Source organism: Salmo salar, chromosome ssa10 (genome assembly GCF_905237065.1).
Source record: "Salmo salar chromosome ssa10, Ssal_v3.1, whole genome shotgun sequence".
NCBI lineage: Eukaryota > Metazoa > Chordata > Actinopteri > Salmoniformes > Salmonidae > Salmo > Salmo salar.
The window spans coordinates 83,384,758-83,401,501 of NC_059451.1; the positions used below are offsets into that span (position 1 = coordinate 83,384,758).

The 16,744-nt window shown below is 42.0% G+C and overlaps 1 protein-coding gene across 2 annotated transcripts; it reads left to right on the top strand.

Annotated features, from left to right (window-relative positions):
• Positions 1 to 9,036: 9,036 nt before the first annotated feature.
• Positions 9,037 to 15,791, top strand: LOC106560934 (uncharacterized). Of its 2 annotated transcripts, none has more exons than XM_014124401.2 (2): positions 9,037 to 11,772; positions 13,476 to 15,791. In XM_014124401.2, exons 1-2 carry the CDS (start codon positions 11,540 to 11,542, stop codon positions 13,927 to 13,929), a joined length of 687 nt encoding a protein of 228 aa, XP_013979876.1. In that variant the 5' UTR covers positions 9,037 to 11,539; the 3' UTR covers positions 13,930 to 15,791. The 2 variants fall into 2 exon arrangements, with proteins under 2 accessions (XP_013979876.1, XP_013979877.1); XM_014124402.2 differs by having other exon boundaries at positions 9,037 to 9,706.
• Positions 15,792 to 16,744: the final 953 nt, after the last annotated feature.

Sequence of the window (16,744 nt, forward strand, 5' to 3'; positions counted from 1 at the left end):
TCTTGGTGGTTCCAAACTTCTTCCATTTAAGAATGATGGAGGCCACTGTGTTCTTAGGGACCTTCAATGCTTCAGAAATGTTTTGGTACCCTTCCCCAGATCTGTGCCTCGACACGATCCTGTCTCGGAGCTCTACGGACAATTCCTTCGAGCTCATAGCTTGGTTTTTGCTCTGACACGCACTGTCAACTGTGGGACCATATATAGACAGGTGTGTGCCTTTCCAAATCATGTCCAATCAATTGACTTTACCACAGGTGGACTCCAATGAAGTTGTAGAAACATCTCAAGGATGATCAATGGAAACAGGATGCACCTGAGCTCAATTTTGCATCTCATAGCAAAGGGTCTGAATACTTATGTATATAAGGTATTTCTGTTTTTTATTTTTAATACATTTGCAAAAATGTCTAAACCTGTTTTATCTTTGTCATTATGGGGTATTGTGTGTAGATTGATGAGGGAAAACAAACATTTAATCAATTTTAGAATATGGCTGTAATGTTACAAAATGTGGAAAAAGTGAAGGGGTCTGAATACTTTCCGAATGCACTGTACACCATCACAAATAAATTAATTATTAATTTGTTTAGGCAGGTTCTAAGAAACCTTATACGACTAATCACATTTATTTTGAGTTTGTTTATGTTACTAGCATAGAGCTACATGGCAGCACCATGCAAATGAAATTCAACAGACAAGACACACTTACATTCCCCTGCCCTGATCAAAGTCAACACCCACATATTTTATAGCAGGAATATAATGGAATATAACAGAATAAAATATAAATCATATTTTCCAACGCAGCTTGAATGTCACAGGAATGTGTGGAACTGCTGTCATTTAAAACAAAAGTGATATTTTGAGATTTTGTAGGTACTTGTATGTGCTTTAGAAACCTTAAAATCTGCTCTGTCTGATCATGTACAGATAAAAAAGCTAAAATCTGACCTGGATGAACCTCTGATTTGAAAAAGTAACTTATATATTTTCTTTCTTTGCCTCACTCCGCTTTGTTAGATATCATGCACATTATTATCTAACAAAGCTAGCAAACGTCCTCGCCAACTGCTTTTTTAATACAGATGTAGCATCTTAATTAAGCAATAAGGCACAAGAGGCATGCTGTGTCGTGAATACAGTCACATGTAGCCTAAATGGCTTTGTTCGGCCCGACGCTTGAAGGCCAGTCAACCCATTTACCTGTGACTGTATTCAGGATACAGCACTGCCTCGCGTGCCTTACTGCTTTTATAAAACGTTTACCAACATACAGTATTATAACAACTTATTATTTTGATAAGTAAGCTCATACAATTCAATTCTTCCACCAAATGAAACAGTCAGGACAGAAATCTGGTCCGAGTTCTTTTGGTCATGTTTTTACAGACAATCTCTATTCGTTAAAGGTGCTACACATAGGGGGCTCCCGAGTAGCACAGCAGTCTAAGGCACTACATCTCAATGCTAAAGGCAGGGGCGGAAATCCCGGGGGGGGACGGGGGGACCCCCCCATCCTGGGAAAAATATGATTTGTCCCCCCCAATATATCACTGAAACATAACTATGTAATTTAAATAATATTAATAATACGCAATGAAAGAAATTGTGCTGATTATAGACACTTAATAGCTCGTTTTTAAGTTTCAAAAGATTGCGACCCCCCCACCCTTTGCCTCACAATGGTTTGATCCACTGCCAGTTCCTTAGCTTGCGAGGTAACGTAGAGGTCGTATCTACTGTCTGAAAGGCACTCAATGCACGTAACTGACGTGAGGTTAATCCAGTCAATTGCGCACACACACTAGCTGAATATGCAGAGCTAGCGCGCAAATATTAACTATTAAGCTAGCTAGTACCTATTCCATTTATGTGGCGTCGTCAAAGATGGAATCTTTGCCATCATCAATTTATTCCAAGATCAGCATGCATGTAAGTTAGTGCTTCAAAGTCCCTGTGATAAGGTTAGTGATAAACTGAACAGAACTACACTCTCTTCTACCATTGTTTTAAATATATTTAATGGTCTCGTTGCAAAAGCTAAATTGTCGCAAGGGAACTTTTATTTATATATTTTAATTTCACCTTTATTTAACCCGGGTAGCAAAGATTATAGCAAACACCACTGAATTGGTGCTCGCTAGCTTTGCAAATTCAGCTATTGTTAGAAGCCAGCCAATATGAAACAAACGATTAAAATTACAAAAGGTTGCAGCATATGTTGTGTAAATGGTGAACTCATACAGCTGTCAACTCTTGTCACTGCAATCCGTTTCACATTTGCTAGCTACCTTTTAGATCGAAGCCCAAATAGAGTGATAGAAGATAAGTTGATAGAAGCCCATCTCCTACTGTAAATAACCTACATACTGTGTGTGTGTAGCCAACCAGGTAGAAAAATGGCAGAAAAAAGACGGACTTCAGAGTATTTTTCAGTACACCAAAACGCAAAGTAAGAACCCTAGTAGCCTAATATCTCAAAGACTAGTTGATAAAATGTTCATAAGAAAGAAATGAAATTCTAATGGAAATGTTTCACAATGATGTCATTAGGCAGAGCAGGCAACAGATGGCACACAGACAGCAGAGTTGGGGACAGATATGCAGGGACAGACTGGCAGAGACAGGGAGTCTCAGGTAAGTTTGTTGAGTCTTTGTTTGGCAACATTATGAAAGGTAATCAATTTTTTTGACTTGTAAAATAGGAACATAATTGGAAAATGCCATGGATACCCCCACTCGCAACTTAAACTGGTGACTGAACTAAGATTTGTTAAAGGCAATGGTATTGCTGTTGTGATTAGTTGTGTAGTTTTGGGTACCGGTAGTTAGGAGTACAGCAAACACCTTATTTCTTTGGTTCCTCAATATACATTTACCATATTAAACGTAGGCTATGTGTTACAGCACTACTTTTGGTGTCCCCCTCAGGAATTGCTCTTTCAAAATGTAATGTAATTGTCCCCTCCAAAGTTGATATCAGATTTTCGCCCCTGGCTAGAGGCATCACTACAGACTCTGGTTCAATTCCAGGCTGTATCACAACCAGCTGTGATTTGGGAGTCCAATAGGGCAGTGCACAATTGGCCCAGCATCATCCGGGGTAGGGTTTGGCTGTCATTATAAATAAGAATTTGTTCTTAACTGACTTGCCTAGTTAAATAAAATAAATACAAATATAATTTCTGCCCTATGTGGAAGCAGGTGAATTGCAACAGCACTAGGATGCATTGAAAACAAATCTCCCCTTCCGCTGCATCTCATTTCCCTGTAACATTAGTAACGTGCTTGAGCCTTTTACTTTCAGTTTTGGTCCACCAGCTTCAAACAGCTGTAAAAACGAAATGTTTAGTTATTGAAAAGATATTTCACAGCGACTTAGATGGTACAATGATTCCCTACAATATTAACATTGAAATTAAGCGAACAGTGTAGAATTTCAGCAACCAGGAAATAACAGAGATTTCTACATTTGCCGATTGACCCGATTTCCACTAGATAACTCCGCCACAAAGTCAAAACATCTTTCCAATTTTGACAAGGGCACAAAATGTATGTCTTACTGTCGAAAAATGTCTACGGTTCAAAACAGTCTATGGGACCGTTCTGAGACAACAAAAATATAAAACAGCAATGAGGCTGATGCAACAGATCAGACCATTTAGCTTAAAATTTTGATAAAGTTGTATTTTTTCATATTATAACCTGAGTAATGTATATTATAAACTCAAGAATGTGCACATGGCTGTAAGCTACCTGTGAATGTTCCAAAATGCAATTAGTTGGAAAAACTTGTTTTCTCAAAAGTGCACCTTTTGTTTCATGTGACAGATTAAAATATATGTTAGAAATTAAGAAAGATAGTTGATTTTAAGATGCATCAACTAGCATGGGTTCCCAGCAAGCAATGAGGAATCGGCCCAGAAGCGACCCTCTTCCAGGGGGCCGGAACTGATTGAATCGGCCCGGGAATCGGGTGTCGGACTCGGCCGGAATCAAAATGAACGACTTCCCAGAATCGGGCCGTTTCTGTCTACCGGAATTCAGGCAACTTTTCCAACATTTTACCAGAATCCCCCCAGAATCGGCCCGATGCAAATTTAAATAAATGTATACACAATTACCCGATTTAGTAATTTTAAATATTACTATTATACATACAAATTATACCTGTAGTATCTGGGATCTACATCTGTTTATATTAGTTACTATACTGTTACTAAGCAGTGTTACGTTACTAGACCTAATATGAAATGCACATGCGCACTATTGTGCCGGGGGTTTTGTCTAAACTAAAACTAACTACTCACGTCTCCTGCCTGGTCATTTCTCCACAACACAAATATTACAGTTAAACTTCTTAAACGGACATTGCTTGAAGGGAAGAATGTTGCGTGAGTAATGAAACTCAAAATAATTATGTACTTCGTCAGTTATTTTTTTATTTTCTTTCGCCAGTAGAAAAGGCTAAGCACTGCTAGTAGGTACAGTGTTCAGGAGCTGCCAAGTAGCAAGACTATTGGAGTCCCGAATAGCGACACTGCCCTCTGGTGGTTAAATAAAAAAAACTGTCATTGAACCCATTGAAATTAGGCGATCTCAGTGGAGAAATATTGTTTTAAAAAAAAATGGAAGAAGAAACGTAACACAGAAAATTAAGGAATACAAGGAATGAGGAAACTGAACAATTAACGGTGAAAATGGCAACCATTGGTCGAGTACCAGAGTTTGAGGCTACAAAAGAGGATTTTGATTCCTATTTGGAGCGTTTTGAGCGTTGGCTGGCTGCAAATGAAATCAAAGATGAAAAGAAAGCAGACGTTTTTCTCAGTGTTTTGGGTCCAACTGAGTATGGATTGCTGAAAGGTCTCATTGAACCTGTTGGTGCTGACATCTTCAGGACAGGAATACCGGTTTACTTAACGGAGGAATAAACACACATGTTCATCATTGGTGTTTTAACCAGAACGGGGGAAAATGCACTTTATTTATTTTCGCACATGCGCAGTCATACATCTCTCATAGGGCATGACTGTACCAGTGTAAGAACACAACTCAACAACATATTAGTCCACATGCCAACACCCCCACTTGCTCTTATACTGTACAAGTCGTATTCAACCTAACTTTATCAACACATTTAGCTTACAGTTATTCATCTCACAAATGTCAGTTTATATTCCAAACATGTAACCCAAGAATTTTTCATTTTTGAACTTCGTTACAGGTTTAGTCAAAACATCTGCAGCCATGTCTGCCGTTGGACAATATTCAATACTTATTTTACCATCACTGAGTGCAGATCGAATGAAATTATATCTGATGTCGACATGTTTACATCTCTGACGACATACTGGGTTCTTTGACAGAGCAATTGCACCTTGGTTATCTTCAAAGATTGTTACTGGTGTATATTGGCACTCACTATCCATCTCGCCCAATAACTGTACAAGGTACAAACTTTCTTGTGTAGTAGCAGCCAGTGCCATGTACTCTGCTTCACATGTAGATAAAGCTACTGTTGGCTGCTTCTTAGACCTCCATGAAATGACAGGTCCACATTTAGTTAAACTAAAGCAATAACCTGTTATGCTTCGTCTGTCACTTTGATCTGCTGCCCAATCAGCATCACTATATGCTACGAGGTTGAGTTTTTCCACCCCCTTTTTGTAACACAACTCCTGATTCATTGTTCCCTTCAAGTACCTCAACACATGTTTAGCTGTTATCCAGTGTTGCTCTTTTGGTTCTGATAGGTATTGTGACAGCTTGCTGACAATCCAACTGATATCCGGTCTTGTACATGTCATCACATATATCAAGCTGCCTATCACTTCACGATACCTTTTTGAATCAATAAGTTCACCATCACCATCAAAGTTTAGTTTTTGTTCACATGGTGTTGACCTTGTTTTACAGTCTGACATACCAAACCTTTCCAGTATCTTGGTTATGTACCTTGTTTGGTTCATCTTTATTTTCCCTTCACTTTGTGTAAAATCAATGCCTAGGAAATGTCCAAGCCTCCCAAGATCTTTCATCTTAAATTTTTCACTTAACATTTCTTTTACACTTGTGAGTGAGTCACTATCACTAGCAGCGATAATTAGATCATCGACCCAAATGATCAAAATGATCCTTTCTGTTGCAGTTTGTTTGTTATAAACATAGTGATCAGCTGGGTTCTGTGTAAAACCATTTTCACTAAGGTGATCATGCAACATTTTGTTCCAGTTCCTTCCTGACTGTTTCAGGCCGTACAGTGACTTGTTCAGTTTGCAGACTAGTTGCTCACCTGTATCTGACCTGACTTCAAAACCCTCTGGTTGCTCCATGTACACTTCACAGTCAATAGGAGCATGTAGATATGCTGTTTTGACATCCATCTGATGTAACTCTAAGTCATACTGAGCTGCTAGCTGCATCAAACAGCGTACTGATGTCATATTTGCAGTTGGAGAAAAAGTCTCCTTATAGTCTATTCCTGCCACTTGACTATACCCCTTTGCAACATATCTTGCCTTGTATGTCTCAGTCTCATCTGAATTGTTTTTGACCGCATAGACCCACCTGCCCACCACTGCATTTCTACCATCTGGCAGTGTGGTTAATGTGAATGTATCATTTCCCCTAAGGGAATCCATCTCCTCCTTCATAGCAGTAGCCCAAATCTCTGATTTTGGTGAAATCATTGCTTCTTTGAAGGTTTGTGGTGCATTGCACATTACTTTGTAGCAGTATTCAACACTAGGTGGTATCTGGTCATCACATTTCACTTTACACTCATAGTCTTTTAAGTACTGGGGTTTCTTCCTCGTTCTGTCTGGATAGCGTGGACTCTGACCATCTGAAGTCTCAATTTGCACTTCTGAGTTTTGATCTGCCATCTTGGCTTTCGGCATGGGGTTTTCAAATCTCTCCCCATGAAGATCATCACTGATTTCCAAATCTGTCTGAGTTTGGTGTTCGACTACACCTTTTGTAACACACTTGACTAATCTGTTTTTAAGAACTTTCCCAGTGTCTGGGTAGTAGACTAGGTATGCTGGACTATTTTTATCATACCCGACAAAAATACCCTTTTCACATCTTGAGTCTAACTTTTTCTTGTTCTGTCTATATGCATAGCAAACAGATCCAAATTCTTTCATCTTTGAAAGATCAGGCTTTCTCCCAGTAAACATGTAGTGTGGAGTCTGTCCTACACGCTTATTGTAACACCTATTGCGAATTACTGCAGCAGTCATTACAGCATATGTCCACAAGTTCTTTGGTAGGTTGCTTTCAAGTAGCATGCATCTTGCCATTTCGAACAGTGTTCTCCAATTTCTCTCAGCGGTCCCATTTTGATGGGGTGAGTAAGGGGCTGAAGTTTCATGTCTTATGGCGTTCTTACTGAGCAGTGACTGGAACTGTTTCGCTGTGAACTCTGTGCCATTATCTGACCTGACACACTTTATTTTCCCATAAGGGGCCACATCAGCAATAAACTTCTCAGTAGCTTTTACAGTATCACTCTTTGCTTTTAGGAAATACACAAAAACTGCCCCTGAATAATCATCCGTAAATGCTAGAGTATATCTGAACCCATCTTTCGCCTCTGGCTCAATAGGGCCAGCCAAATCAGTGTGCACAAGCTCAAGAGCCGCTTTTGCCTTTTCATCAGGCTCTCTGTTTCTGCTCTGAACAAATTTTCCCTGAGTGCAGATTTCACAGTTGAGGGTAGATTTGTCAATCTTACCTGTGATTTTCATTCCCTCTGTCACATTTTCTAACTTTGACACATCCTCAAAATTACAGTTGCCAAGAATTTTGTGCCATGTGTGAATATCATAGCACCCATGGCATCCATCATCATTTTCATCACTTACAGTGTTAAGATAGTAAAGTCTATCGTACTCCTCGATGTCAAAAGTGGTACCGTTCTTGTGGATGAGCTTGTTACACCCCTGTCGAAAGTTGACTGAAGCTCCGTTGGCTGTCGCTGCTTTAACAGAGAAAATGTCCTGTGGAAACGACGGCACGTACAGCGCCTTCGTCAGCGTTGTTTTTACCCGACGACCCGTCTTGTCTCTCAGGTAAACCTCCGCTGCACCTCTCCTCTCCGCGACACCATTCGTTCTTGTTCCGTCAGCCAGCTCCACGGAATGTTTTTCCGGTTTGAAAGTCTCGTCAAACTCCTTAAACTTCCCGATGTCCGTGACTATATGTGACGTTGCTCCCGTATCAACCATCAGCCCTTTCTGTTTCAGTCCACTAACCTGACAGTCACTTATTCTGAATGCAAATGTGTGGCTTTCAGCATCTGTTGCTTGTTTCACATTCTCTTCTTTTTCGTCTGCAATTTGCGTCAGTATGAGTGGAGCTCTTGCAAAAACTACACCACTGTCTCCGTTCTTTGCGCTCTCCAGTAACGGTACATTCCCGGGCCTTGTGCCCTTTCTGGCCACAGTTGAAGCAGGTTATCTCGGTCCCTTTATCTCTCCCTCTTGGCCAGCTAACTTTAATGTTACTTGCCTTCATCACGTTGTTGTCAGTGGAAATGGCGCTAAACTTCTCGGTGCTTTCATAGCTCCTCAACTTGGTTTTGAACTTGCCAAAAGTTGTCGGCTCGTCACTCTGCGTTATGTGGATGGCAAACGGCTTAAATGATTCGGGCAAACCTTTCAGAATCATTGCAATCAACAGCCCGTCACTTAAAGTCTCTTCAGCATTTCTCAGTGCTGTAATAGCCGTCTCAGCACGAATGATATAGTCCGTAACACTTTCGTCAGCGGCTTTCTGAAGAGAAGTTAGTTCAGTGTAGAGGCTAATCACACGTGGCTTCCCTTTACCTGCATAATGTTCCTTCAATATCTTCAACGCTTTTCTCCCATCATCTGCTGCTTCTCTCATTATCAGGGAAAGACTTTTATCATACAAAACCTGTATCAATTCGGCGTAGGCTTCTTCATTTTTCTCTCTGTCTTCTTCATCTTCATCCACGCTCAATATGGCGGCCTTTAGCCCAAGCAAACGCAAGTGCCCCAAAAACTTTGTCTCCGATAACTCGTCGTTTTTTCATCTCCGTCTAAATATAATCTATTCCATCGGCTTCCATGTTCCCTCCTGGGCACATAACCTGTTGGTGCTGACATCTTCACGACATATAATACCGGTTTACTTAACGGAGGAATAAACACACATGTTCATCATTGGTGTTTTAACCAGAACGGGGAAAAATGCACTTTATTTATTTTCGCACATGCGCAGTCATACATCTCTCATAGGGCATGACTGTACCAGTGTAAGAACACAACTCAACAACATATTAGTCCACATGCCAACAGAACCAATAAAAGCAGTGGAGTTGAACTATGCAGAACTGACTGAAACTCTTTCAAGGCATTTCAAGCCTAAGCAAATTCTCATTGCAGAACGTTTCAGATTTTACCAATGTCACCAGAGTCAAGGGGAAACCGTGGCTGACTACATCCTTGCTTTGAAAAGGCTGGCAAGTACATGTGAGTTTGCACGATGTCTTGATGATGCTCTTTGAGACAAGTTTGTATGTGGTCTCACAGGTGAAGCATATCACAGAAGGCTTCTGTCAGAGGACCTGACCTTTAAGAAAGCCTGGGATATCGCACTTGGACTCGAGCTTGCCCACAGGAATACTATTGAGCTGTCGGGACATGCAGAACGTCAGAAAGGTGTTCACAAGGTCAGTGATGCACGTGATGAAAAAGGCTCACAAAAGTCACACTTTTCTCAGTCCCTTCCTCAAGGTTACACAAGAACAAAGCAGCCCACATCACAAAGGTCTAAGCCAAGTTGCTACAGACGTGGGGGAGATAATTATCAGCCCAGTGAATGTCGATTCCAAAATGAAAAGTGCCACAATTGTGGAAAGGTTGGACATTTACAGAGAGTGTGTAAAGCTCCAAAACGCACAGCAAGAGTGCACAAAGTGTCAGACGCAGCACAAGAAGAGGAAGGTACAACTTAAACACTATTGGAACTGTTCACAGTGTACACACCTCAACAACAAAAACATGGAATCTATCTCAGCATGGAGTTAGCGGGAAAACCAGTACAAATGCAGCTGGACACCGGAGCGTCTGTATCTCTGGTTCCAGAGAGACTCTACAAAGAAAAACTGAAAGAGTGCCCTCTTCAGCCAGCGTCCATCCCCTTTTCTTCATACACTGGTGACACTATTCCTGTGTTAGGGCAGATCCAGGTACCAGTCCAGTATGAGGGGAAGGAGTGGACGCTACCGCTTGTCATTGTTAAAGGAGAAAAATCAGCCTTGCTAGGCAGAAACTGGCTACAAAAGATCAAGTTAAACTGGGGAGAAATCTTCAGTCTGAGAAATGACAAACCAGTGAGTCAGGCTACACTCACTAACATGCTGGAGAAGCACAAAGAACTTTTCAAAGATGGCTAAGGCGAAATACAAGACTTCACAGCAAAAGTCAGAGTGCAAGAAGGAACCAAGCCTATCTTTCACAAACCACTTCCAGTTCCCTATGCTCTTAAGGAAGCAGTAGAGAAGGAACTGAACCGCCTACAAAAGAATAACATAATCACGAAAGTAGCGAGGAGCGACTGGGCCGCTCCGATCGTTGTAGTCCCGAAGAAAGACAAGACCGTCAGAATGTGCGGAGACTACAAGGTCACAGTAAATCGCTGCATACTACCAGAGGAATATCCACTACCAAAAGCTGAAGATCTGTTTGCCACTCTAGCTGGTGGGAAGGTTTGCAGAAAGCTGGACCAGGCATTCGCTTATCAGCAACTGAAGCTGGATCCGGAGTAAGAACAGTATCTGACCATCAATACACACAAGGGGGCTATTCAGATTCAATCGCTTGGCCTATGGAATCTCGACAGCTCCAGTGATATTCCAACACACATTGGATCAGATCTTTGATGGTATAGACAATGTTGTGTGCTTCATGGACGACATTCTTGTGTCAGCACCAACCATTGGAGAGCACCTTCAGCTGAGAAGACCATCAATCTTCTCAGACACCTGTTAGCATCCTTTGGACGAGCCAAGGAGCTCGTATCGGACAATGGCCCCCCATTCACGTCAAACGATTTTGAAATGTTTCTCAAGAACATCCTGTCACCACCTTACCATCCGGCATCAAACGGAGCAGCGGAGAGAGCCGTGCAAACCTTTAAGAAGGCCTGGACTAGACTCGAGGTTCAGTCTGTGCCCACCCACCAAAGGCTTCCCCGGTTCCTGTTTACTTACCGTAACACACCACACACGGTAACGGAATGTTCACCAGCTGAACTGTTTCTGAAACGCCAACCACGTACCCGCCTGACATTGTTGAAACCAGACATGTCAAGCACTGTGGCAAAGCACCAGCTACAGCAGAAGAAAGCTCATGACAGACACTCAAAGAATTCAAAGAGGGAGAGAGGGTGAGGGTACGTGATTTTAGACACCCCAAGCGCCTGTGAAACTCAGGTGTGATCTTGCAACGCAGAGGACCTTTGACTTACCAAGTCCAAATTGGTCATCGCCAAGTCAACGTTCATGTGGCTCATCTGCTACGGTCCAACGCCCCAGCAGAGACATGCCGAGAGAACAAGAACAATAACGACCCCCAGGACTATTCTCCTGACTGTGGACGTACGGGAGAGACAGAGCCTGACCTTCACCCGAACCTGGCCCACCACCGGAAGCCCAGGAGGAGTGGAGATATCCTATTTATTCGACAGCGAAGGGCACCTCAAAAGCTTGACCTGTGAGTTGAGCTGTTTCAGGAGGTAACAGACAGTAAAACTAACTGTCCTCGATAAAAGGAAAGAAAAAATACATTACCTGGGTTAGATATTAGGACACAAACTCCATTTTTGGGGCAGAATAATCCTCTGGATTTGTGTTGGGCTCTGAAAAGTCTGCTTCAACCCAGTAGTTGAAAAATGTTTAAGAATGCATTGTTCAGATATTGCATTAGTAGTTCCCTAACATATTTACCTTGTTCTCTGGGAGTTAAACACTATGGGGGAGGACTGTAGTATCTGGGATCTACATCTGTTTATATTAGTTACTATGCTGTTACTAAGCAGTAATGTATTACGGCAGTGTTACTTTACTAGACCTAATAGGAAATGCACATGCGCACTATTGTGCCGGGGGCTGTAGAGCACGAGAGGTTTTGACTAAACGAAAACTAACTGTACTCCCGTCTCCTGCCCGGTCATTTCTCCACAACACAAATATTACAATATCGATCCACAAAAAAAAACAAAAACATTTTGGGTCGGAGGAAACACCATACACCTGGCGACCGTGTCAGCGTGCATGTGCCTGTCCCGCCACAGCGCGATGGGACAAGGCCATCGCGGCCGGCCAAACCCTCCCTTAACTCAGACGACGCTGGGCCAATTGTGCGTCACCTCATGGGTCTCAAACCAGCATCTGTAGCAACACAGTTTGCGCTGTAATGCAGTGTTTTAGACCGCTGCGCCACAAGTTTTTAATGCTTATCAATTGCCTTGCATAAAGTATCAAAATACTAAAATACTACACAGGAGTCTTAAAGAATTTAATTTCAATGTTCATTGTATTTTTTGATCACAGAAACAATTGAAAAAAAAAATAATGAAATGTTAATTATATAAAGCAGCCCGTGTAATCATCTGCCAGAGAGTAGCCCCAATCGGCCCGAGCCCTAAGTAATACATTTGGGACAGATAACTCACACCGGAATCTGCCCGAGCTCAATCCCCGCAGCCTAGCCATAAGTAATACTGACGAAGGCGGCCCAGGCTCGGGCCATATGACGTCGGCCGAGTCTGACTCAGCGTAGTGCCTCGACTCTCAGCCGGAATCGGCCCAGATCCACTGTGCTAGCTGGGTTAATAATATAACTAGGATTATGCCTTTGGCTGCTGGACAATAAAATAACCTTGATTTGAAAACCAATAGAACATGAGAAAAATGCTGGTTTCAATGGCATATTAAGTGTTTATAAAATAATTCCCTCAACATTTCTATGGTTATAATTTGTCTAAGCTACTTTGAAATAAGGTAAAACATGCTGCATGAAATTAAATAGAACGCCCAGGTTTTAAACAATGAAGTTTATAGTTAAAAAGTAAAAAATGCTGACCGCCTCCCCTCAGATTCAAGGTGGGTGATGTTTAGTGAGCAACAGGGCATGCACTGTCCTTCACACTCCAGCCGTTTGGCCATTTGATCTGAACAAGCTGTGCCTTGAGTAGGCCTGTGTCGACAAAATCAAGCCTTTAGACATTAATGTTAATCATCATTCATTATGTTTGTAAAACATGTCAGGCTTTTTTATTTATGTACATTTATGAAAAATAGATTTGAATATTATTCCAATGTTGGTCTCTGATCCAATTCTGATCCGAGTAATTGTTTGATATTGTGATTTTTTTGTATGGTTTTTTACTTGAATGTATATTCTTGTCTGATTATAATTTTTTTGTTCTTGTCCCAGACAAGAGGACAAGGGTTCATGTCGAGCCCTGAGGAAGGTGCAGTACTGCTTTTCTAGCAGCTTCCCAGTCCCAGCAGCAAAACCAGAGAGGGAGGCAACGGTGTCCCCAGCGACGGTGAGCTCCCTAGCAAAAGTGCACCCCGGCAACGGTGAGCCCTCCTGCAACGGTGACCAGCCCAACGGCGATGACCCCAGTGATGGTGACCCCAGTGGCAGTGACCCTAGCGGCAGTGAGCCCAGCAGCGTGGGTCTCGACACAGGGCAAGGCCACCACCCTGCTGCCTGCGCCAAGGTCCTCACCCTCAACACAGGGCAAGGCCACCACCCTGCTGCCTGCGCCATGGGCCTCACCCTCAACACCGGTCAGAGCCGCCACTCCTCTTCTGGTACCAAGGGCCTCGACACAGGCACCACCAGACCTGTGCTTCAGCCAGCCAAAGGTGAAGAGAAGTAGTGTGCCCTCACTGAACCGTGTGTGTTCCTGAACATTCTTCCTGACATCTCAGGCACTACAGTGGAGAACCCCCAGTCCATAGTGTCAGGAAAGCGCCAACCAGATACCGGCTGCATCCTGACAAAGACTTCCATGACACACCCCACCCACCAAACTTAAAATGGCTTTGTCATGCTCTTTTCAGCTCAGCCTTGCTGAGAGGCTATTTTAAATAAATGACTGGACATGAAAGAAGACAGTTTAGGGTCCTGAGTTCACTTATCTAAGTACTGTTGTATTGTTGCCTTGCATATGTTGAATATTTGAACAGGACATTCAGGATTCACTGGTAATGTTTACTTACCTATTGTTCTTATAGCTTTAACTGTTTACTCTACAAAGTGTTTTTAGAAAATGTTTTATTGTTCCTGCCTTTTTCGGCACTGATGGAGCAGGGCTACAGTGCGACCGATTTACTTGCATATGCGCCTAAAAATAGATGTTTGCGAACTGAAAAAAATCAAGTATGAGCACTTGCGAGTTGTGATTTTGCCATTTTGTTTCATAGCTGGTAGCTAATCACACAAAAAACAACAGAGTCCTATACATCTCACAGTCTCATGAAGCAATAGTGCTTTGGGCGCTGTGCCCACCGGGAGACCATTACGAATAAAAAGTATGAAAATTTATGCACTCACTACTGTAAGTTACTCTGGATAAGAGCGTTTGCTAAATGACTAAAATGTAAAAATGTGCTGAAAGATTAATTTTTAGAAGTGCACAGGCATAGAAGTTGGTCAAATTTACCCGAAAGGGTACTAAAGTGTGACTTAGTCCTCGTGTTTTTGGGCTATTTACAGTTTTGTTCACACACTAGGTTGTTTTTCAATGTTAGCTAAGCTTTGCTCAACTGCTAGTGAAGAAGGAACTGTATGTCGGAGAAAAGAGAGCAATAGTAATGCCGTCTTTTCGTAGGCACCAACTACGCCATGGTTCATTGGACAAAGCCTATGGGTTTTTTGTAGTGTTTTAAGATAAATGCTGAAAATAAGTTCTCTGGTAAACATAAGCATAGGAGATCTTATACTTTTTGTTCTATGAGATATTCTTCATCGGCTTTAATTTTTTGTGAATTTTGAAGCATTTATGTAAAAACAAAAAGCACAAGGCTTCATAATTGATAAAGGTCATGTCAACTGACTGATATTATGTCATAGAACAAAACGTATAAGATCTCCTAAGCCTGTGTTAACCTTGGACCTTATTTTCGGCATTTATCCCAAAACCCTGTTCTTTCCCCATTAATTTCCCTCATAGGAATGGCTGAACGAACCAGCGGTAACTCATTTCCGGGTTTTAGGACTACAAGCTGGTTAGCTCTACATCATCTCTCAAAGACAGACATCTGAGGCCCACCATTACCATGGTAACAGCCAGCCCCTTAAAGGGGCAGCTGAACATTGTTGTGTCACCTAAGTTCACTTTATTGAGCATGGAGCACTCCAAAAACCTTTTCATTAACTTTTAGTCATTTATCATAAAAACACTCTTCCTGAAATACTTTCATTCTGCTCTTAAATGTCTTTGTGTACTACTCATTTATTTTACTTAGGAGCGCATATGAAAGTCAGTGTAGAGCCCTCTGGAGGGGATAGTGTTGGTAATGCAGTTATGCTCTTTTATGCCCCGCCTACTGGGTGGATTGATTGGAAGTAGTGTTGGCCAATCATCTGTCAGCCCCACATTGCCATACTATGTAACTGACAGTTTGCCTTCAGTTTTGTTGTATGGCCCCAGTATGGACACTGTGCTGTGTGATCTGTGCTGAAGCTCAACAGTAACTAAATGTGATTTTTGACCGCAATAAACATCCTAAAACAAGATATAAGGTTGTCATAGACCAGGGTTCCCCAACTGCTGGCCCGCGTTTTTATTTGGCCCTCCATGTTTTCTGAGCAAAAAAGTATAGATTTTTATTTTCATTGTTGGACATAAAAGACAGTAAAAACAACAGGAAATCAGTGATTTTAATTTAAGAAATCTGTTCTCAAGTATAATAGAGAGACACGTAATAATATACAAATGTATGCAAGGTTTGATATGATTATGTTTTAGTCAAACATTCTGTTTGGGCTTCTTGCGGTCAATTTGCAGTCTACAAATTATTTGTAATTGTGTTCTGGCCCCCCAAACATCCGCTCAACAACAACAAAAAATCGTCCCACGGCTGAATCTAGTTGATGATCCCTGTCGTAGACCTTCCCACACCGTCCACACATAAGGTCTGTGTAGATACAAGAGAATAGGCAGCTACAGTACAGTAACGTTAGTTTAGTTCAGCTTGCTAACTGTTAGGCTCTTCAGTCTCCAGATGACCATTAGCTATCTACACTGAGTGGACAAGACCAGCAAATCTACAAACATGACAATAGCTAGGTGAGACCACCACATCACAGTCATTGTAAGTACATTTTTCCTCAATAAAGAAGTTGCCAGCAAAGTCAGTGCCAGTAGAAAAAGACAAGTGCAAGGTTTATTTATTTTTTATTTTTTTGGGGGGGGGGACGACTTATACGTCTTATTTAACATACTCTTTGAATAGGTAGGGCTTCAGACGTTTTTGGAAGATATGCAGGGACTCTTCTGTTCTAGCATCAGGGGGAAGCTGGTTCCACCTTTGGGGTGCCAGGACAGAGAAGAGTTTTGGCTGGGCTGAGCTGAGCGGAAGCTGATCTCCCATAGCGGTGGGACAGCCAAAAGATCAGAGATGGCAGAACGGAGTGCTCAGGCTGGGATGTAGGGTTTGAGCATTGCCTGAAGGTAGGGAGGCGCAGTT